The 20,255-nt window shown below is 40.9% G+C and overlaps 1 protein-coding gene across 5 annotated transcripts; it reads left to right on the forward strand.

Annotated features, from left to right (window-relative positions):
• The first annotated feature begins 7,022 nt into the window (after positions 1-7,022).
• Positions 7,023-20,127, forward strand: LOC106566842 (paired box protein Pax-8). Of its 5 annotated transcripts, XM_082955372.1 has the most exons (13): positions 7,024-7,248; positions 7,689-7,856; positions 11,806-11,934; positions 12,738-12,903; positions 13,145-13,342; positions 13,549-13,625; positions 14,013-14,138; positions 14,338-14,507; positions 14,700-14,820; positions 15,429-15,665; positions 16,113-16,214; positions 17,966-18,052; positions 18,996-20,127. In XM_082955372.1, exons 3-13 carry the CDS (start codon positions 11,865-11,867, stop codon positions 19,064-19,066), a joined length of 1,425 nt encoding a protein of 474 aa, XP_082811498.1. In that variant the 5' UTR covers positions 7,024-7,248; positions 7,689-7,856; positions 11,806-11,864; the 3' UTR covers positions 19,067-20,127. The 5 variants fall into 5 exon arrangements, with proteins under 5 accessions (XP_082811499.1, XP_082811498.1, XP_013990806.1 ...); XM_082955373.1 differs by lacking the exon at positions 15,429-15,665 and having other exon boundaries at positions 7,023-7,248; XM_014135331.3 differs by lacking the exon at positions 11,806-11,934.
• The last annotated feature ends 128 nt before the right edge of the window (positions 20,128-20,255 follow it).

Genomic DNA, 20,255 nt, shown 5'->3' on the forward strand with positions numbered 1-20,255 from the left:
TTGTCTGCCTGTCTGTCTCTCTGTCTGTCTCTCTGTCTGTCTCTCTGTCTGTCTACATATTACTGTAAATGTAAGTTCATCATTCACATGTTAGCTGTTGTCTTTGTATAAGGAGTAGCCCTGATCTCATTGACTGAATTTATCTCTTTATATTCTGACTGAATATGTCCTCTTTTTAAAGGGGGATTCTGTAGTTAGGATTGTGTTTAAATGTTTTAAATAGCTGAAGAAAATCATTGCCTGGACAATTTCATGTGGTTAATGAGGTATACATTTTGAAGGTTGGGCCTTGAAATTAATTGCAAAATCTCTGAGGGAAAGGTGCACATATTTTCTTAATAAAACATACATGAATCAAACAAAAATCCTTTGAATAAGCTGCTATCCGCAAAAAGACTAGAATTTGACTACTATACCACAGACCAGGCAGACACCATTCAGTGTGTGAGATTTCTGCCTCAAGCCTGCGAGTCTGAGGTAAAGTAACTGATGCCAGTCACAATAGACGAGAGAAAGAGAATGAGAGAGAGCGATGGCGAGAGAAAAAGGGAGAGATAGGCAGAGAGAAAGAGAGAAGGGTAGGCAGAGTGACAGGATAGAGAAAGGTAGAGCCCAAATATGCTGGATGGCAGGGCAGGTAGGGCTTAATGTGGGGCAAGCCGCTCCGTGGCTAATGGCTTTTACCGCCTGGGTGCCATTGTGGCCTGTACAATGGCCGTCACGCTGGGATTTTGTGAGGAGCTTGCCGGCAACAGTTATTAGCCCCAAAACCTCAGGGGGAGCAGTCAACAGAGGAACAAGAAGATTTGGGGTGCTAGGGGGAGAGGGGAACAGGGTGTGGGGTCAGGGGTCAGACCCAAAGTGGAAATGGGAGGCAGAGGGTGAACAATAGAGGGGGCTGGACTGGGCAGACAAAGCTGGAGGGGGGTGACGGTGCACAAAACACAGGAAGATGAGGATAGAAAGATGGAGACAGAATAGAGGGGTACCAAAACAGATGGTAAGAGGAGGTATGAGAGAAAAGGCAAGCACCAAAGAACAGGAAAAGGTTGCTGTTTGCAACATATACATCAGAGGGTCAGTCGAGAGAGTGACTGAGTACCTAACTAAAAGTGGGTAAATCACATATGGCAATTGGCAACATACTGTTCATTTACATAGCCCAACTAAGCATTAATGACTGAATGCATCAATGGACGCATTAATGACATCTTGTAATGGTTTCAAGGGGGGCTCCTGCTCTCTTCATGCTGGAGTTGAGCAGTAGGCTATTTGTGTCCCCTCACATATTCATTGTAAAGCTTCTGCAATTCTAGTTGGATACTTTTATGTAGGCCGAAACTATGCAATGCATTTACTGCATGGTTGACATACATTTAAAACGACTCTTCCCCCAAATTACAAAATGACATATTGGTTTCCGTACCCTAAGCAGTCTATGGACCAGGTATGACAGCGATCCATGCTTTGGTTTAGTTACTCTGGCACCGTTTCCACATGCTAATGTTTTAGCATTTGTGGCACAAATACCATTCAAGTCATGGGACCGATGTTTATATTTTTCATACATGTTCAAAACATCTATAAGGGACTTTGTTAAGCTTCACAATCAATTTGAAATACCTTCGGATGATTTGGACATCCCATTATATGTTAGCTTGTGGAAACAGTGCCAGGGAAACTAAACCAAAACATGGATTGTCATAACTTGTCCATAGACAGCTTACAGGGTAAGGAAATCAATGTGTCATTTTCTAATTTGGGTGAACTATCCCTTTAACACAAATTAAATATTTAATGAGACTATAAAGAAGAATAAAAACAATAGAAAATGCTACATGTTGGAACATCAGAAAAAAAGATACTATGGACATCAAACGTGAGTGTAGATGAGTGTAAATCCATGGAAAATAGAGGGTGCATTGAATAAAATAAGAATGCCATTGGAATTGTAACAGGACCCTAGTGGAAATGGTTAAGTTTGGACCAAAGCAGGCAAACATGTTTGCAAGGGGATAATGGAATCAGCAATATTGAGGCGTTTCTTCAGCTATTATAATCTAATTATCTGGCTCATCTCGAATCGCTGACAACAAAGAGACAAGCGTAAGGGTATATTTATAAAAGTTGCTATAAAGTGGGCTTTAACATGAGCCCATTCATCTTGCAGAGCATGCGGAGTGACAAGCGGAGCCTCGTGGAGCAAGAGGAGGCAATGCATCACGCAGAGACCGGGACGGGAAACGCGCGTGCACGCGATTTCACTTTTTCTTCACTTCGCACCCACCTCTGCAGGTGGAGAGACATCGACAAGAAGACAAAACGGTCGTTTAGTTTTTGTAAAATAGTTTGACAAGAATTTCACAACGGAAAGTTAAGTTAGAAAAATGACAATTTTGGTGACAATTTTGGTGGTATGAGAAAATACAGCCTATAAGCTATGTCTATCAACTGAATAGTCTGGCCTGTTCTTTAGCCCGCTCTCTCGATACAGTTCGGTCTATTCTTATTTTATGGGCTGTCTTTTAGACCTATGCAGTGTGTACACTACGAAAATTAGAAAAATTGTACGCCTATTAGTATAGGCTGAGCATTTGCCTAGCCCTATAGAATATTCATATTTGAATTTGTATCATTTAGACCGATTAAATGTAGGGCTTCGTAGGCTTATCAGTTGTCATGTCATAGCCTATATTTGAAAAATGTATCATTTGCAGTAGTTTACTTCGTGGTGTTCACTTTATGGTCTCTCAAAATCCTTCTCCAGTGAAAAATAGCTCAGCTGAGTTGCATGGTGTACAACATGCCTTTTACCGGTGTAAAGTGTCAAGCTTAAGAAAGGTTAGCCTAATACGTGGAGAAATATTTTGTTATTATGGAATATGAATTGTTTTGCTTGAGGCTACAACTTAAATCCAATGCACTTATGATACACTTCAGTTGAAAAGCACAGGCCTGATATTATGGTAGCCTATATAGGCCCGGCATTTGTGAATCGGTTTCATTTTATGTTTGTAGCTTCTCTTTTGGACCAGAATTAATCCTGCTTTTCCAAACCTTTGCCCTCTGGTTTTCACCTGTCACCCCGGGGTCTGAACTTTGTTGCAGGTCCAGAGTTGGTCGGGGGAGCTGAATCCGGAGACCCCCGTCGCAAGTTCGCAACCATCAACAAGACACACCCGACACATTTGGGGCGTGCATCTTCTTTGGCCTCATGTCCTAAAACAAGTCACAGAGTATCACGTATGTAAGTGAGCGATTTTTATATAGGTATTGTAGGCCTGTCCACGTTAGAATTTTGTACAGAAAAGTAATTCAACATTGCCCTCAGGGATAAGTAGCACAATGGAAAGAGTTGTTGTGATTGAAATTCAGGAAACGTCAATTATTCTGGCAGTGGTGAAATGTTACTGTTAAAATATGAATGAATTATTACGATTAAAACATAGACTTTAATGCTTCTTCTTTTAACTTTGTGTGATCCTTGATGCTATACCTGTCTAGATAAAGCAACAGTATTTCAAGAACACTACTTCGTCCAATCTGCAAACTGGTAGGCCAGTAATCGTTGAGCCATTCATCGAAAAACATGCATTTAAAGAAAGTGGGCTATAGCCATAATAACTGTATTCATTGAGAAAAAAATCACAGCAACTTTGGACTGAGGAGACGTTATTATTTTGCAAGCAATGTTTTTGAGAATGTTTGCTGAAGGTGGGCTGTGCTCATATCATACAACTGTTCTAAAGATGTATTTTTCTTTGATCAATGTATGTTTTTTTTTCTTCAGGTTTTCATTTGACTTGATATTAACCGGCTCCACCGGAGCGCTACGTTTATTGTGTCGGTCCGTTCTAGAGTCAAATCGCATAAGAGCTTGAGAATATCCTCTGGCGATATGCTTTTCTCCATTGCATGTTGACAACCAAATCTGAGAGTGGTTCTGAACTGCAGGGCATGCCCTGTACATGATGTGCAGACCTGAAAAACCATCTGCGGGTTGTCTTTATCAAATCTCGCAGAACAATGGAAGTAGGGGTTATTAATAATCAATCAAGTTGCAAATTAAACTGTCTGTTGATATGGCCTGGGTGAAGAATCCTTTCAGAAACTGTCTACGAGTTTATCTAAAACCAGATTCATTGCATATGCTATATTCTTTATTCGAATATTTCAGGTTTTATTTCGATTTGATTGTAGATGACTATAGACAATTTACAAAAAGTTTAGAAACTATATATATAGGCCTATTGTATTCCCCGCAGAGCGACGCTCTCCATTATTATTATGTTGTATTGCAGAGGCTCATGATAACTATGCATTCGCACTGTTTAATTGTCAAAGGAGTTATGAGATTATTGGAAATATAACAGATTGTTTTTGGTGAATAATTTATCATAGTTATTGAACGAAGTTTTGACAATACACACAACATGAATATCACCATCATAATCGTCGATGTAGTTATTCAATTGATGGAGGCCTAATTATGTTATTTCTTCTTTTTCAATTTCTTCCTCCTCTTCCATCTTCTCATCTTCATCATCCTCATCATCACTGTAATATTAGGACTACTAGGAAGTGCTGGAATGATGTACCAAAATGGGTTAGGAGGATAGGGGGAGGGGGGTCATATAATTATTTTAACCGTTTCAAAGGTAGACTAATAAAGATGAACATACTATATTTTTATAATAATTATTATTAATGGGTACCCTATGACCCAGTTATCTGAAAGCCATTGGGTGTATATTCATGCGGCCAGTTTGCCTCAAAGCAAGCCACATAACAAAACCCCTGAAATTAAACATTATTACAATTTACACCTCTGATCTAGATACCCATCTAGAAGTTTTAATCCCCTGTTAAACTCTCGATAACCTCTGTCTCCCCTCTTTCTTTCTCTCCATCTCTCCCCTCCCCAGGCAATTGCCCTTCGCGCTCTCTCTCTCCACTTTATAGAGGAATTCTCTACTTCCATCTAATGTTATGTTTCGCTTTAGTCCCTCGACAGTTTTTTTTATTTCAAAACACTCGCCCTTTTGTCCCGGAGCGGCACTGATGTAATGGTATTTACATTGCACCGCGGGCCGGGGAAGATGGAGAATGACTTCAGCAATTGTAGCCTAACGAGATAAGGAATTGAGGTGCATTGACCAATGATGTTAAATTGTTTGGGGCGCACAAGGGTCCCCTTCTTCTATCTTCCTTGCCTATAGGTCGTAGTCTAATCTCGCAACTAACAGGCCTAGGTCAATCCAAGTTTCTATTAGATTGTTTTGAAGGAAATATTCTTGCTGCGACCATATTTGTTCTGTTTCCAACCGATTTCCATGGCAAAATGTTGCATTTTTGACTACTCAATTTTGCCATGTTTTCACCTGGCAAAATTGTAAAACAACTGTAAATTGGTGCCACGAGCCATATGGTTAAATAGCCCGTACTTTCTGCTGGGCAGACGACACTGTGGCCATGTTAGGCGACATGGGGCCATAAACGAGAGTCATTAGTGGTGTTGTGTTTGTTTTACAAGCTCATGAGAACAACATTAACAGTGTTGGAACGCAGAGGGACACCGAGACCCTGTTGCGAAGAACCACGCGCATATTTCATGGAGCGCACCCACTTCGATTAAGTGGTGAATGGGTAAAATAAACTAAGGCATTCAATACACACAATCAGAACGCGTTGGCTATATATCATAAGCAACATGTTTAAAATAGAACAGACGTGGGATTTTCAGACGTACTGTCTGAACAATGTAAATTAGATAGGCACTTTAACTGGTTTGACCCTAAAGAACTGTCTATAGACTAGTATTACGTAAGAGACCGTCTGCAATTAGAAATGGCATTTACAGCGCTTCTTGATGGTAACTGAAGAGACGAACAGGATGGCTTTGCTCAGGAGCTTAGAGGGATAGAACACACTCCATGTAACACTGTCTGACCTACAACGACAAACAACCACAGAAAGCAATCTAAGGGCAAGTGGGTGAAAGGTAATAGAATAATGTCATCTCATATCAAGTACCGAGCGGTTGTTTTTTGGCTGAAGGTGGCGATAATGTAGAAGATTGGACTATATTGTATGGGATTTACCTTTGCATCTACCAATGTGTAACAACTGAATAAAAACATTCATAATGTGGTTATAATGTAATAATTATTATAATAATAATAGGCAAATAGTAATAAAAACACAATTGAAAAAGGCTATTCTAACAAAGACAATAAGCAATTATATTGAAACAGACATGTTGGCTACTAATGTGTAAAAAGTAATAATGCAAGCAAAATGATTATGGGCAACCAGAACCTATTTGATCCATATTTAATTGGTTGAAAGTTGTGTAAAAAGTAATAAAATACGAACAATAGCCTATGCAACCTTTTATTTGATCCATTATTTTGTCATCCCAATTTAATTCTGTCTCCTGAAACGAAATAATAAACTAGCCTAGATATACTTCAATTATGACTGTAAGTAGGTCTATGTAATACACTATATCTGATGTACTTAAACGTTATGATTTAAACATCTTCAATATATAGGCCATACACCCATGTCCCTGACATGGTATAGGCCTATTTAGTCATCATTTTATCACTCAAATAAGGGGACATAGGCCTATACCTGTTGTGTGATAGCAGAAATTGTGACAGATCACAACAAATCAAATAGGACCTACCAAATTGTGTGTGAAAACGGTGTACTCCAAATGAACCTGAATTCACAGACCCCCGGAAATCGTGTCACATCTTGTACACAATCTAATCAAAGCGAAGCTGTCGCTGGGGGTGAATGAAAACAAACCCGCTCCTTGACGAGTGTTTCCGTAAACGTTGCTGTTTTGCTCAGTCAGTGTGCTGTGTTGGGTGGAATGCCACTCAAACCACAAAATCAGTCATCCATGTGGCTTTGGGAAGGGTGACACCCTCTTTTCAAATAGCCACACCTCATCCTTCGTTCTACTGCACCCCGCTCGACTCCATCATCCAATGGCCGCGGCGCACCGTCTCCACTGCGCGCCTCGGAGAGCATCTGTTGGATAAAACCTCGCACAGAATTAGTAGCAGATCCTAAACAGTTACACCACCTCTTGACTGTTGAGAGAGCATCATAACAGACGCTTTATCAACGATTGACTCGGATCTCCCCAGCCGAGGTTACATTTCCTCCAGTGTGGTCTAGCATTGGATAATAATATAAGGATATCTGCCCGGACCTTTTTTCTGCAAGGCGAAGGTAATTCTTTGCACCAATTATGTGCTTTAGGTTGTAAAAGCAATGTTCAAAAGGCTATTCATGTGATACATCACTGTGTTAGCAAATGTGAATGGTTGTTAAAATATTTAACAAATGGTTGTAAATGTGTAGCTTAACAATGAGCCGTGTATTGGTTGATCGTTTAGCTAGTCTACGGAGTCAGGTTAGATTCGCTGAGTAATGTGAGAGAGTAGTCCCAACAAATATCTAACGGAGTATAGGCTACGATAAGCAGTGAAAAGTGTTTTTTGGTTTGGTTTATTACAGACCTATATATTTTTTTTTTAATATAACGAACGGGGACGGAAGACTCAACTTAAAACTGCAACGCGGGCAATAATATAGGCACACTAAAGAAACACAACATCACTATATATTCATAAGAAACCCATATTAACTATTACAATATCCTCTTGCAGAGCATTTAAGAGTGCACTCAGGAACACATTCATGCCAAGCGATGCCCCACATGGACTAAAAACATCTAATTAACTGGGAGAGAGAGAGAGCGCGTGGGACCCTCTTACATTTGGCAAGGACACCCAACGACCAAGACCTCAGAGATATGTCCAACAACACCGGACGAGGTAAAACACACGAGCTGAGACCCCCTTCCCTCGTATTGCTATATATAGTATTTTGGCCGGTAAAGAGAAGATATCATTCATACATATGAAATATGTAATTGTCAAAGCAAGAAAAATAATGTAATACAGGCATGACTAAATATTTTGGAGGCTGTAGCCTATAAAGACCTAGACAGAAATCAGCCGTCAAAAGTTTATGCTCAACGGAATAAGTTCCTGTCAATATTTTCCAGTTAAGTTTCAGCAGGAATATTTAACATTATTCATGGAGAATTCTAATGGCATGAAAACGAACTGCTTTTCAAGTGATTGGGTGATTAGGTTGATAATAAACTGGATTTGTGTTGGCTTACGGCTGCCTTGAATTACGAAACCTTTAAATATTGTTTGTTGTTTCTTTCTAATAAATGTACATTATTCATGTTGAGTAAGGACTTCATGAACAGAAACAGACTGTTTTGTAGGAATATATTTTACAGAACCCATTAGAATGGTTTCTACAATTATCCCCTGGCTGTTTATACAGTAATTGGTCTCTATGCATGAAAGTAGAGATTGGAAGGCCGATAACTTCAATCAATGAAAGCCATAAGGATCACTAATTGAATAATGTGCACCTGTCCTTATAGGCCTACATTGTTTTTAGATTTATTTTCCTTCATTTCAGGGTCTTTGTAAAAGTTATGTCCATTAATGAACGTAACATTAGGCCTATACGAAAACAAACTATCAGTGATTGACCAACAATTCTGAACTTTGAGCATGGTGTTATAATTCGTGTGTGTGTTCATTATACAGAAAGCCAGGGTGAACTAATAGATTTCCCTTCTCTCGTGGAGGGGTTGGGAAGTTAATTGGACGTTAGTTTAGCTGTCAGATATAGATTTGGGCCAATCCGTGGTCATTGTCACTTCAATCGAGTTAATGATGGAATCGTGGGGAGCTGAATGGTATGGCTTGTTTACGTTTCACCCGGTCTACCCCGCGGCATAAATTATGACACCCTCTTGTCGCTTCAGACGCGCCATCTTCTTTCATGTTATCATAGCACCCTCTGTCAGGGGTTACAATAACCGTTCAGAAGTTATATTTCCGCATTGCACCTCAATTGTTTTTTGGTTTATGGATCTAATCAAATTACGTGACATACAAAGGTGACATAATACATATTGTTTCAAATTGTTGGGAGTATAGGATAGTCAATAGTCAACCAAGGTATCAAATGTAGGCTCGATCTCTACATTAGTGGTTGATAAATAATTGTAGCTTATGGCCTGTGAGCGCAGGAGCAAACACCTGCTTATGTGAAACATAGTCTTCATTTCTTGTGTTATCAGTAATTGTAATGGAAATCAAGCAATGTTGGACAAATCACTGACAAACGATCTTATTTTGAATTTAGACTAAATAATGGGTAAGGCTAATCTTGGCCAGTGTGGTCACACATCGATTCCATAACCTAATGGTGAGTTAGTGGGATATAGCTTACAAAACCAAAGGGTATAGGAACAAAACAGTGTGACAGAAATGCTGCATTATTGAAGTTCTTATGGAACCAACATGGTTTTCATGAAAGTGAGAGGTTCTGCAATATTTCGTGTATATTCTATTTAATATAAGCAACAACAAAACACTTATGGCAGATATTTCCTCAGGCGTTTTGACGGCACCTTATGTTACATTGTAGAGTATGTTCTTGTAAACATGCATCCAAAACGGTAGGCCTATAATAGGCCTATAACATTAGGCTTATTTCCGTATAATTCAAATCAAACCAAATCAAAAATCTAATTGTGTTGGTAGCGTACACATATTTAGCTGATGTTATTGCGGGTGTAGCGAAATGATTGTGTTCCTAGCTCCAACAGTGCAGTAATATCTAACAATATACAACAATACACACGAATCTAAAAAGTAAAATAATGGAATTAAGAAAAATAAAAATATTAGGAGGAGTCGGGAGTATGTATATATATATATATGGCCATCACACATACATATAGATTCGTGTGTATTGTTGTGTATATATATATATATATATTGTATATATTGTATGTGTGATGGGATGTATAGACATTATGAACAGTATATGGATAGAATATGTAGTATATCTGAAGAAAAGTGTATGTACAGTTGGCTCAGTTAGTAGAGCATGGGGCTTACAACGCCAGGGTTATGGGTTCAATTTCCACCGGGCACCAACACGAAAAATGTACGACAATGTATGAACTCACTACTGCTAAATTACAAAAAATGTAAAATTATTAACTGCACTACAGTATATACATATGAAGTGTGTGAAACATGATTTAAAGTGACCAGTGTTCCATGACTATGTAGCCTCAAAGGTGCTACACAGTGACAAATATGAGGTCTAGAACCAACCAGTACATTTTACAGAGGATTATAAATTCGAATCCATTTTGATGGGGAAACCCATAAAGATGAATTATTTCAAGGGAAACAACCTAAAGAAGAAGTTATGGCATATCTATAAATGGCGCATACATGGAGACCATATCGGCTTATAATTGTGCAATTAGAATAAAAAGTCAGTATGAGGGATGTGTGTGTGTATGTGTGACAGAAAAGAGAGACGAGAGAGTGTGCGCGCGCGCGCGCGTGTATATGCGTGTGTTTATTCCCTTGGGGTTGCTTGGCTTTAATATCCTGCAGGTTGGTGAAGCTTGGCGGGGAGATTTTTACACACTCCGCTAGCACCGTTAATGGTGCTCCTGTTCCCCACCCAGCCTCGTCCGGACTCCGTTTGATGTGGAAATGAAAGCTGGGAAAGGGCTGAGAAAAGAGCCAGGGGAAGTAAGCTGCTGAATGGGTTAAATTAAAAGCAATGGGATTCTTACAAAGTCATTGATGCAGTCCATAGAAAGACAGAGTAGCTGCTGGCAACTTTCAAAATGCAATGGCAAACCTCTCCACAGCTGCATTTCCAAGTCCTCACATAAAGGATAAGTCGATTTTTGTATTTATTTTTTAACGTTAAAATGGCCAACTATACCTAGAACATGTAGCCTATTCCCTGGTGCAGGCCTATGGTATTATGTTCAGCCTGGACACAAGGGAATAAATGTTCTTCTTCAAATGAATATGCGCATTATCCTGAGCGCATAAGTGGTGAAACATGAGAGTTGTATAGGCCTAGGCCAAATAGGAATCACTATTTCATTAAATCCCTATAGTTCAAATACAGACAAATCTCCCATATAACCTACATCACCCTATATTGTCTTTAGAATACTAACCTTATTATACCAACCGACTACCGACAGCCGCCCAGCGATGTGGCTAGATGAGAAGCCTATAGCATTTGTGTGGGGTGAATCAAGTTATTGAAAGCCTATTTGAGCGATATTTGACCTAAACAGTCATTGGAAATGGTCGACTTGCTCACAATGTAAATGTGTCTAATATATAAATAACGAATGGTTAACATTTCTTTTGCGTAATTGTAGTTTTTTTTTTTCAATGGACTCTAAATGTGTTATACATGTCAATCAAAGAGCTGGTTTCACATTGAACTTTGCTGTGTAGGAGGAGCCCGTTGACCTCGCATACATACAACAATTTCAAACGAATAATTAACCAAATCGTAGAAAAACAAACTCCAAAACATAACAAGATGACAAATAATTTACCGTGTTATTTAGACTATAGAATTGTAGCCTAGACAGTATCACTTCAGGGTATGTTGAAATCGAAATTATGGCAATAGGGGATCATTGTGCATGTGAGCTGTTTTTCCACGTCGCGTGCCAGAATATGCCTAAATTATGCCATTTTATAGGCCCCAAACTTCTGACAAAAATAATACATCTAAATCTATCCGCATTATAACGTTTAATGTGACATTAATTTATATCAAAGTTAGGATAAACTTACTTTCTCTGCGAGGAATGACTACCCTGCTCTCGCTGCCTTGTGTGTCCCATAGGAAACCCAAACCCGGAGAGAGGAATCTAGAGGTCAGAACCAGGATTGAGAACATCTAGAATGTGGAAGACATACACAGAGCTGTCTAGACCAGAAGCTGTCAAATTTCTAGCTAGATCCGACTTAATTGGTCAGTTACCCTCTTTTACCACTCTTTTTAAAACAACAATGAATTATGCATGGTACATTTACAAAATATGTTCTGATGTGCATCATTCACATCGCTGAAGTCATCCTTTTTATATAGCCCTACTGAGCTGTATACCCGGGTTAGGGTTACTTATATTTTGATTAACTGTTTTATGATCCAACGTTCATATCAATTATATGTAAACTTGAACTCGCCAGACATGCTTGTCTCCTCTCCTCAACATAAAAAAACGAACTTAAATTAACTTTATTGAAAACAATGCTTTTTAACAAATTCCAGGAAATAAATGGAAATTTTTTGGTTCATGACATCCACAATTTTGTGAAGAAATTAGATAAATAATATATTGTCCTTCACTCATTCTTGTTTACTTTGTGCTGAATTTTCCCAACAGGTTCAATTACATCTTCTCTTACAAATCCAAATGACCCACTTTTTTTATCCTATTTTTTAATGCATTCTGAAAATATTTTTGCCAATAGACACCTAAATAATATTTTATTTATTTCATGAATTAATCTATTTTGTTCTACCTGACTGTAGTATGTTATAGTCCTATCTATGTAAGAACGTTAGGTGCTAAGTCCTGTTTCAGACCAAACAGATAGCCTGAAGAGAAGTAAAACCAGCTCAGAACCCGTTTCAGTCAGTCAGTCAGCCCTCCCTGTGTGTGTGTGTGTATCTTCTGTATGAGGTAGTGCTGAGTGTGGGTGGTAGCGTGGGTGGCAGTGGGCTCAGGTTCCAGGACATTTATGTATGTTTCATCCCCCCTCCTCCCCCAGGTCATGGGGGTCTTAATCAACTAGGCGGAATGTTTGTGAACGGCCGTCCGCTTCCGGAGGTGATCCGGCAGCGCATCGTGGACATGGCCCACCAGGGCGTGCGTCCCTGTGACATCTCCCGCCAGCTCCGTGTCAGCCACGGCTGTGTCAGCAAGATCCTGGGACGGTGAGCACCTCATAGCACCTTTACACCTTTACACAATGGAGTTATACTGTTTATGGCCCTCCATTGTGTTCTCAAGACACTTAGACCAAGAACCACGGTCTCCCATTATTTAAACATTCTGGGTTCACTATACAGTATGGAATTGGTACCGTAAACACTTATTTTTGTTCAATCAAAATGATGACCATCCACATTCACTATATTGCTCTCTTATGTAGCAAACCTCTCTGTCCTTTTCCAGCTACTACGAGACTGGCAGCATCAAGCCAGGTGTGATTGGGGGCTCCAAGCCCAAGGTGGCCACTCCTAAGGTGGTTGATAAAATAGCAGATTACAAACGCCAGAACCCCACCATGTTTGCCTGGGAGATCAGAGACAGGCTGCTGGCAGAGGGGGTGTGTGACAGCGACACAGTGCCCAGCGTCAGCTCCATCAACAGGTACTGACTAACCTCTACATTATGCTATGTGTAAACCAATACATATCACAGAGCGGACCTTTAAAATAACAATTGTGATCTCTTTAGTAATGTAAGACAAGTGTTTAGAAATGAACTAGGCAGAAGAAAAAGAGTTTTCACTGTTCACCCACTGAAGTGGTTCAATTGATTTTACACTGTTCTCTAATCCCGGCTCTTTATTCCAGAATAATTCGAACCAAGGTGCAGCAGCCATTCAATCTGCCTCTGGATGGCAAAGGCCTAAGCCCAGGACACATACTCAGTGAGTTTCTACACAGACACACGTACACACACACACACACACACACACACACACACCCACACACACACACACACACACACACCACACACACACACACACACACACACACACACACACACACACACACACACCACACACACACCACACACACACACACACACACACACACACACACTCACATCCACCCTTGTGATTAACAAAGCGCTAACACTCCCCCCACTCTAAGCACAGACACACGCCTTCACTAAGGTCCAGCATTATGATCTGATCATGCAGTATTAAGCCTAAAGAAACTCCATGCTTAATGGTCCGTAAGATTAAGCGCTAATGGTCAATGATAATATTGGAGTAATAATGGTCCGTTTCCCTTGTCTGTCTGTCTGTCAGTCCCCAGTTCAGCCGTCACTCCCCCTGAGTCACCCCAGTCCGACTCCCTGGGCTCCACCTACTCCATCAGTGGCCTGTTGGGGATACCACAACCCAGCCAGGAGGGCAAGAGGAGCCATGACGACAGTAAGTACCCTCAAATTCTCCTGCAATCCCAAATTCTCCTTTCACATTTTAAGATTATTTTATTCAATTACATTCAATAAGATTCACTCTCCCAATTGAATGAGACCTCCCCACAAACTCAAATAGATTCAGCAGCTTCTCAATATGATACTCTCTCTCTCTCTCTCTCTCTCTCTCTCTCTCTCTCTCTCTCTCTCAGGTGACCAGGAGAGCTGTAGACACAGTGTGGACTCTCAGGGCAGCGGGGGCGTTCCTAGAAAGCAACTGAGACCAGAGCACTTCCCACCGCAGCACCTGGACTGTGGCTTCGACCACCACCACTATCCCCCAGACTCCTTCAGTTCTGCTGCAGCTAGCAAGACCGAGCAGGTACAATAGCCAACATGGCACATTGGCACTGAGAGCTGGTGGATCCTGATTTACTCCACTCCCAAAATTACTCTCTCTATCCCTCTCTTTGTCTTTCTTTAACTTTGTCATTTCTTATTCTCTCCCTCTCTCTCTTTCACACATGCAACACACACTTACAGACAAATAGTTAATCCGATCTATCCTCCACAGACTGTGTACCCTCTCTCGCTCATCAATGGCAGTCTAGAAGACGGGAAGACCAGCCTCTCAACATCGAGTGCTGCTATTGGTCGGAATCTGGCAGCGCACCAGGGCTACACTGTGGTGGCAGGTAAAACTCTTACGATGGATGCTGCCTTCTCACCCTGCACAAATATCAGTTTAAAGATGAAACCGAGGGCAAGCTGAACACGCTGACACATGGGAGCATTGTTTCCCATCAGCATATCTGAAGACCCAATTCACAAAGACAGTTATGTTGAATGTAATAATGCATTCATAATCTGTGAATGTAAAAACAGTCTGTTTAGGCGTGTATACTGTAAACTCTATCAAGTGCGGTTGTCATCAATCTGATTATAGATCTTGGTTTCCGACTGAGCTATCATAGCAGGTGATGTTTATCTCTGCAGTGCAGCCACATTTTAGCTTGCCGTGCCTACTGATGCGTTGTGCAATTAATTTGGCGTATTATCAGGAGCTGCCCAAAGCACCCTTTCAAGTTTAATTTAAAACAGATGTACAAGATGTGCTGTATGTCTATCCGCAGCGCAGTTCGCAAACACATCAAACACGATGTAGTACCCATTCACTCATCATTCATTTCAATCAGCTAACAGGCTATTGCTGCTGTGTATTTGTTAGTCCATTCATATCAGTTAATTCCATTTTATTTCATTTTCTCACCCATCCACCCAACCACTGGCCGTGCCACCTCAGACCCCCTACAGCCCCTCCCACTTTGTCTGAAACAGGAAATGTCCCCAGAGGTGACCAGCACAAGCCCCTCTCCAAATGTGGTGACCAACTCAGCTTTTCTGGAGCTGCAATCGCTGCAAGCCCCTGTGTCTATCAGTAGCAGCTGCAGCAGCTCCAACCATTTCCCCCATGCCTTCAACTCATTCTCCCATCATGCACCAGTGTACAGCCAGTTCAGCAGCCAGTCTCTCATAGCAGGTAATGAAGCATTCATCTCACCCATTGCCACTCCCTGTAGGGGGTTCATATGGACAGTATACCGGTAGACTATACTCTCTTATCATGTCACCTGCCACAACACACCAAACCCCATGTGCAGTACTGTACAGGAACATCAATTGCTGTATATGATGGTAGAATATGGGAGTCCCATAGGGCGGCGCACAACTGGCCCAGAGTCGTCCGGGTAAGGGTTTGGCCGGGGCAGGCCGTCATTGTAAATAAGAATTTGTTCTTAACTGACTTGCCTAGTTAAAGAAAGGTTAAATAAATAAATAATAAAAAAATATGGTGGAAGGGTAACTGGCATGATTTCATGTACATGACATATATTCTTTTGGGGCCCACATTTTTATTTGTTTTTCATGTGTATTTCCACCTCCTGAGAAGAGCTGACATTGTGTGTTTTGTTCTTCTCTGTTTCAGGAAGGGACATGGTTAGCTCCACTCTCCCCGGCTACCCTCCTCACATCCCCTCCAGTGGCCAGACAGGCTACTCAACCTCCGCCATCACTGGCATGGTAGCAGGTAAGACTCCCATCCATTGACATTCACACTGAGACAGGCTATGTCATCCTCAGATGGGGTTTCAGAGAAATAAATGAATGATGTCTCTCCTTTCAGTTGAGCTTACTTAAAGTCCAATGCAGCCCTTTTTATCTCAATATCAAATCATTTTTGGTTAACAATTAAGTACCATATTGTGATTGTTTTAGCAAAGAGCAATTTCTTAAGCCATAATTTTGCTAGGACCGTCTGGGAGTGGTTTGAGTGGGGAGGAGAAAACAGAAAATAAGCTGTTATTGGCAGAGAGGTTTGGAACTTTCTTTCTTATGGGTCTGTTAACTAATTTACCGCCTGGTGATGCCACCATGGAAGGCCAAAACTCCATCCCACCAAAACAGGCTGACATGACAGGCAGTCTTTTCAAACAGCTCTTACACTAAAAGGGAATTCATTTCACAGTATTATTCCAATCTCATATATATATAACACAGGAAATCATGTTTTTGACTGCACTGGGCCCTTAAATGCAGTTCACAGTTTTATTTGTGACCCAAACATGATCCCATCTGGGTTTTCCCTTTGGGGAAAGCTGAAACTGAATATGCTAGGAGGACAAAGCACCACTGAGAAGAATGTAGACAAAAAAACAAAACATTGTTTTGGGGCAAGGCAGTGACCAAAACCAACGTTAAAAAAGCAAGGATGGGAGTGAGAGAGGGAGAGATAAGTGCTGGGAGGGAGGATTGGAGATTAACAGGAAGGCATGGTGGTTAATAAGTAGCCTGCTCGGCTGGTGAACTGCACGGCGGTGCAGCCAGGGCCCAGGGGGTACAGGGAACAGGCTGGGGGTTCCGCCCTGCTGCCCGCACCCCCACGCCGCCCCTCTGACCACACATCGCCATGGGAACCAGGGGCCCCACCAGACGGGGAGAGGGTGGGGGGCCACAGGGTGGCAGAGTGGGCCCGGGTGAGAGGGGGAGAGAGAGCACTTTGTGGTGTGTGTGTGTGTGTGTGTGTGTGTGTGTGTGTGTGTGTGTGTGTGTGTGTGTGTGTGTGTGTGTGTGTGTGTGTGTGTGTGTGTGTGTGTGTGTGTGTGTGTGTGTGTGTGTGATGTGCCTTTTTTATTTGAAGTCTGCCCTTCGAAGCGCGAAATGAGAGGGTCTGATTTATTATTTTTCTGGTGGGCTCGCTGTGAGGAAGCGTTCATACACAATTACTCACAGAAAGGGGGGGTCTGGGGGGGAGCGGAGGGATTCAATCCAGCCAACATAATTACCAATTAGATATTGGAATGTAAAAAAAAAGAAGAATAAGAAAAGAGGACAGAGAGAAAGGTAGAAAGGCTGAAGCAGGAAGTGAGGGATAGAGAGGAGAGGAGGGCATTTTGAGGGACAGGGAGGGGAGGGTTAAATGCTATAGAGAGGATGTGGAGACTAGCCACACGCATCAATGAGTCGAGGGATTTTACCCCCAGCCATTCACCTGGCTCATAGATTAATGGTTTACAAGCTACCCTAACCGTTGGTGAATTATGAGCTAAATCTCAGCAGATGCTGGCAAGAGGACAAACACCCTCAAATGAAGGCAAAATAAAACTTTGAGGAAGTCGTGTCTTTTTAAGAAATATAATGCAAAATATTGTCTAGACTGTAATTTAATTTTGTCTATAGGCTACAAGTACGTGTGTAAATTTCTTACCGAATGATGTCGGTTACTGTATATATGTCTCAATGTACATCTGATGAATGTGTTGTTTTTTCCCTGTCCTACAGGTGCAGACTACTCTGGCCAGACCTACACTCACTCCCCCTACACCTCCTACAGTGAAGCTTGGAGATTCACCAACTCCAGCATTTTGGGTGAGTCACAGTCAGTCCGGCACAGTGGTGTTCTATGTTCACACCTTTCATAAGTATTAGAAGCATGTACTGTAGTCAGTGTTGTTTGTGTACTGGAACGATGTATGATTCCACACAGGACCGTACTGTTTATAAAGCTGATGTTATGATTGGATCGAACGTGATCTTCATGAACAAATACAAAATGAAAGTGTTCAGAATATACCTCACGGATCAGACTGAATTGTTGTAAATAAAAGTTCCAGCTTCCAATTAAAATGTTTGTTGAAAGCTTCCCTTTGAAATGCTGAATACAATCCATTCATGTCATGTCAAGTTTATACTTTAAACCTTATTCAATTGCTTTGAATCTAAGATACAATGAATGAACCCAGAGTATCAATGGGAAATTCGCAAATACATATCGTCACTCCAACCAGGAAATCATGTACAGCCAAACTTTTGGTTTCAGTCACATCACATGTATCATGATTTCCCGTAGTCCCCATGGAAACTAGTCACCCAATTACCAGGAGGTCGGCTTCAAACCACTGCCGCCCATTGGTGTACAGTAACTCTCTTGGAGCTGACTAGCCTGAGAACTCGTGTCACCTTGACCCAGCTGATTTCACCAGTTATTAACGACAAAGGGGAAAATAAACAGTATTAATGCTTGTGTGTTGTAAATGCTTAATTCTATGCATAACGCAAAACATTCTGTGACATTTCTTCCATCAAGTAGCAGACCCATCCTTAAAAGAGAGATTGCAAAACAGGCAGCTTTATTCATGGGACAAACTATCCAAGCAGGGCAGATTTCCATCTGAACCATCTGCTATTGTCATGTGGTGGATGGGATAAAGAAAGCCTGCTTTACATTGCATTGTCCCTCCTAACACCATCAAAGCCAAGCTAAAAAACAAACCACAATAGTAAACTCCTTTATGTCTGTCGCCCCCTGCAGGTTCACCCTATTACTATAGCTCGGCCTCCCGCACCGCTCCACCATCCACTGCAGCCTACGACCATCTCTAGCTCCCATGGACCAACCCTCATCAAGAGGACTGGTAATGGGGACCAATAGGCAAATGCAGCAAGGGATAGGAAGCTATGATGAGAATTGGACTGTCTCCCAATAATGGACAGGGAAGTAAAAATATTGAAGGGACTTTGGACACTTTTAATGGCAACACTGGACCAGCAGTGCTTGAGCATGAACTCATGGACAATACCTTCTCATGGCTAACTAATGAATTATTTATTTGTTTTTAATGACAGCCTCATCCAGGATGACTTTACACGTTTACACATGACATTCTAAACACTGTAATAGATTTGGGCAACTGATTTTCAATGACTTTTTCAGTGGCAGCGCCCTGAATCCTGCATCATGTATACATCGCTCTAAAGCTGTTTCACCAAAGACTTTATTTTTAGCACATTTTACAACTCTGACATGCATTTTTGACTTCATGGTGACATCATAGGATGTATTGTGGTGTCACAGTGCAGTAACTGCTTTTATGTGAAGTTAGGCCTAAAATTGCATCAAGTTTACAACAGTTTTATACAATACACATGTCCCTTTTTGCATTATAGGGTATGTTTTTCAGGATTCTCTGTGTTAAATTCAAAATTCAGCCTATTTGAGCTCACCACCCAGCAAAACCTTCCAGATCTTAAATGTAACGCAGTGCCATTAGTTTAAATGAGGAGTACAGTCACACATGGTATCATTAACATAGCAAAATGTCCTCATGTCTTTGTCAAAGAAAATGTGCTACATGAATTGAACTGTCTGGGTTACGCTACTCTTGTTTGGCAATATGTATATGTAGTAAATTGCAAACTGCTCTTAAGAAAAAAATTCAATTTTATCATGAGGATGATTTGGGGGTGAATATCACGGGGATTAATGACTCATGAAAGATTTGGCGTTTTTTTCTTCAATGATATTTCGAGTTTGTTGTAATGCTGATGTTTCGTAAGAACTGTGACTAAACACTTTTTTTCTTATACTGTTATTAATATTATTGAAGATGTAAATACGGAATTTCTAAAGAATTATTTTAATAAAATAAAGCATGACAAAGTGATTCTGCCTTACATATTTTTTGGACATCTTACTAAATCAAGTCAAAACTCCTATTGTGTAATAATCACAAAAGTAGAATATTATGTAGGCTTATGTCACACATGCAGAATTTCGAACTTGTTCCAATTC

This window comes from Salmo salar, chromosome 01, assembly GCF_965601325.2.
Source record: "Salmo salar chromosome 01, fSalSal1, whole genome shotgun sequence".
NCBI classification, from domain to species: Eukaryota; Metazoa; Chordata; class Actinopteri; order Salmoniformes; family Salmonidae; genus Salmo; species Salmo salar.

Coding starts and splice junctions, on each gene's coding strand:
- LOC106566842 (XM_082955372.1), top strand. CDS start 11,865: ATGTGGAAGACATACACAGAGCTGTCTAGACCAGAAGCTGTCAAATTT. Junction 13,626..14,012: donor AAGCCCAGGACACATACTCA/GTGAGTTTCTAC, acceptor TCTGTCTGTCAG/TCCCCAGTTCAGCCGTCACT. Junction 14,139..14,337: donor CAAGAGGAGCCATGACGACA/GTAAGTACCCTC, acceptor TCTCTCTCTCAG/GTGACCAGGAGAGCTGTAGA.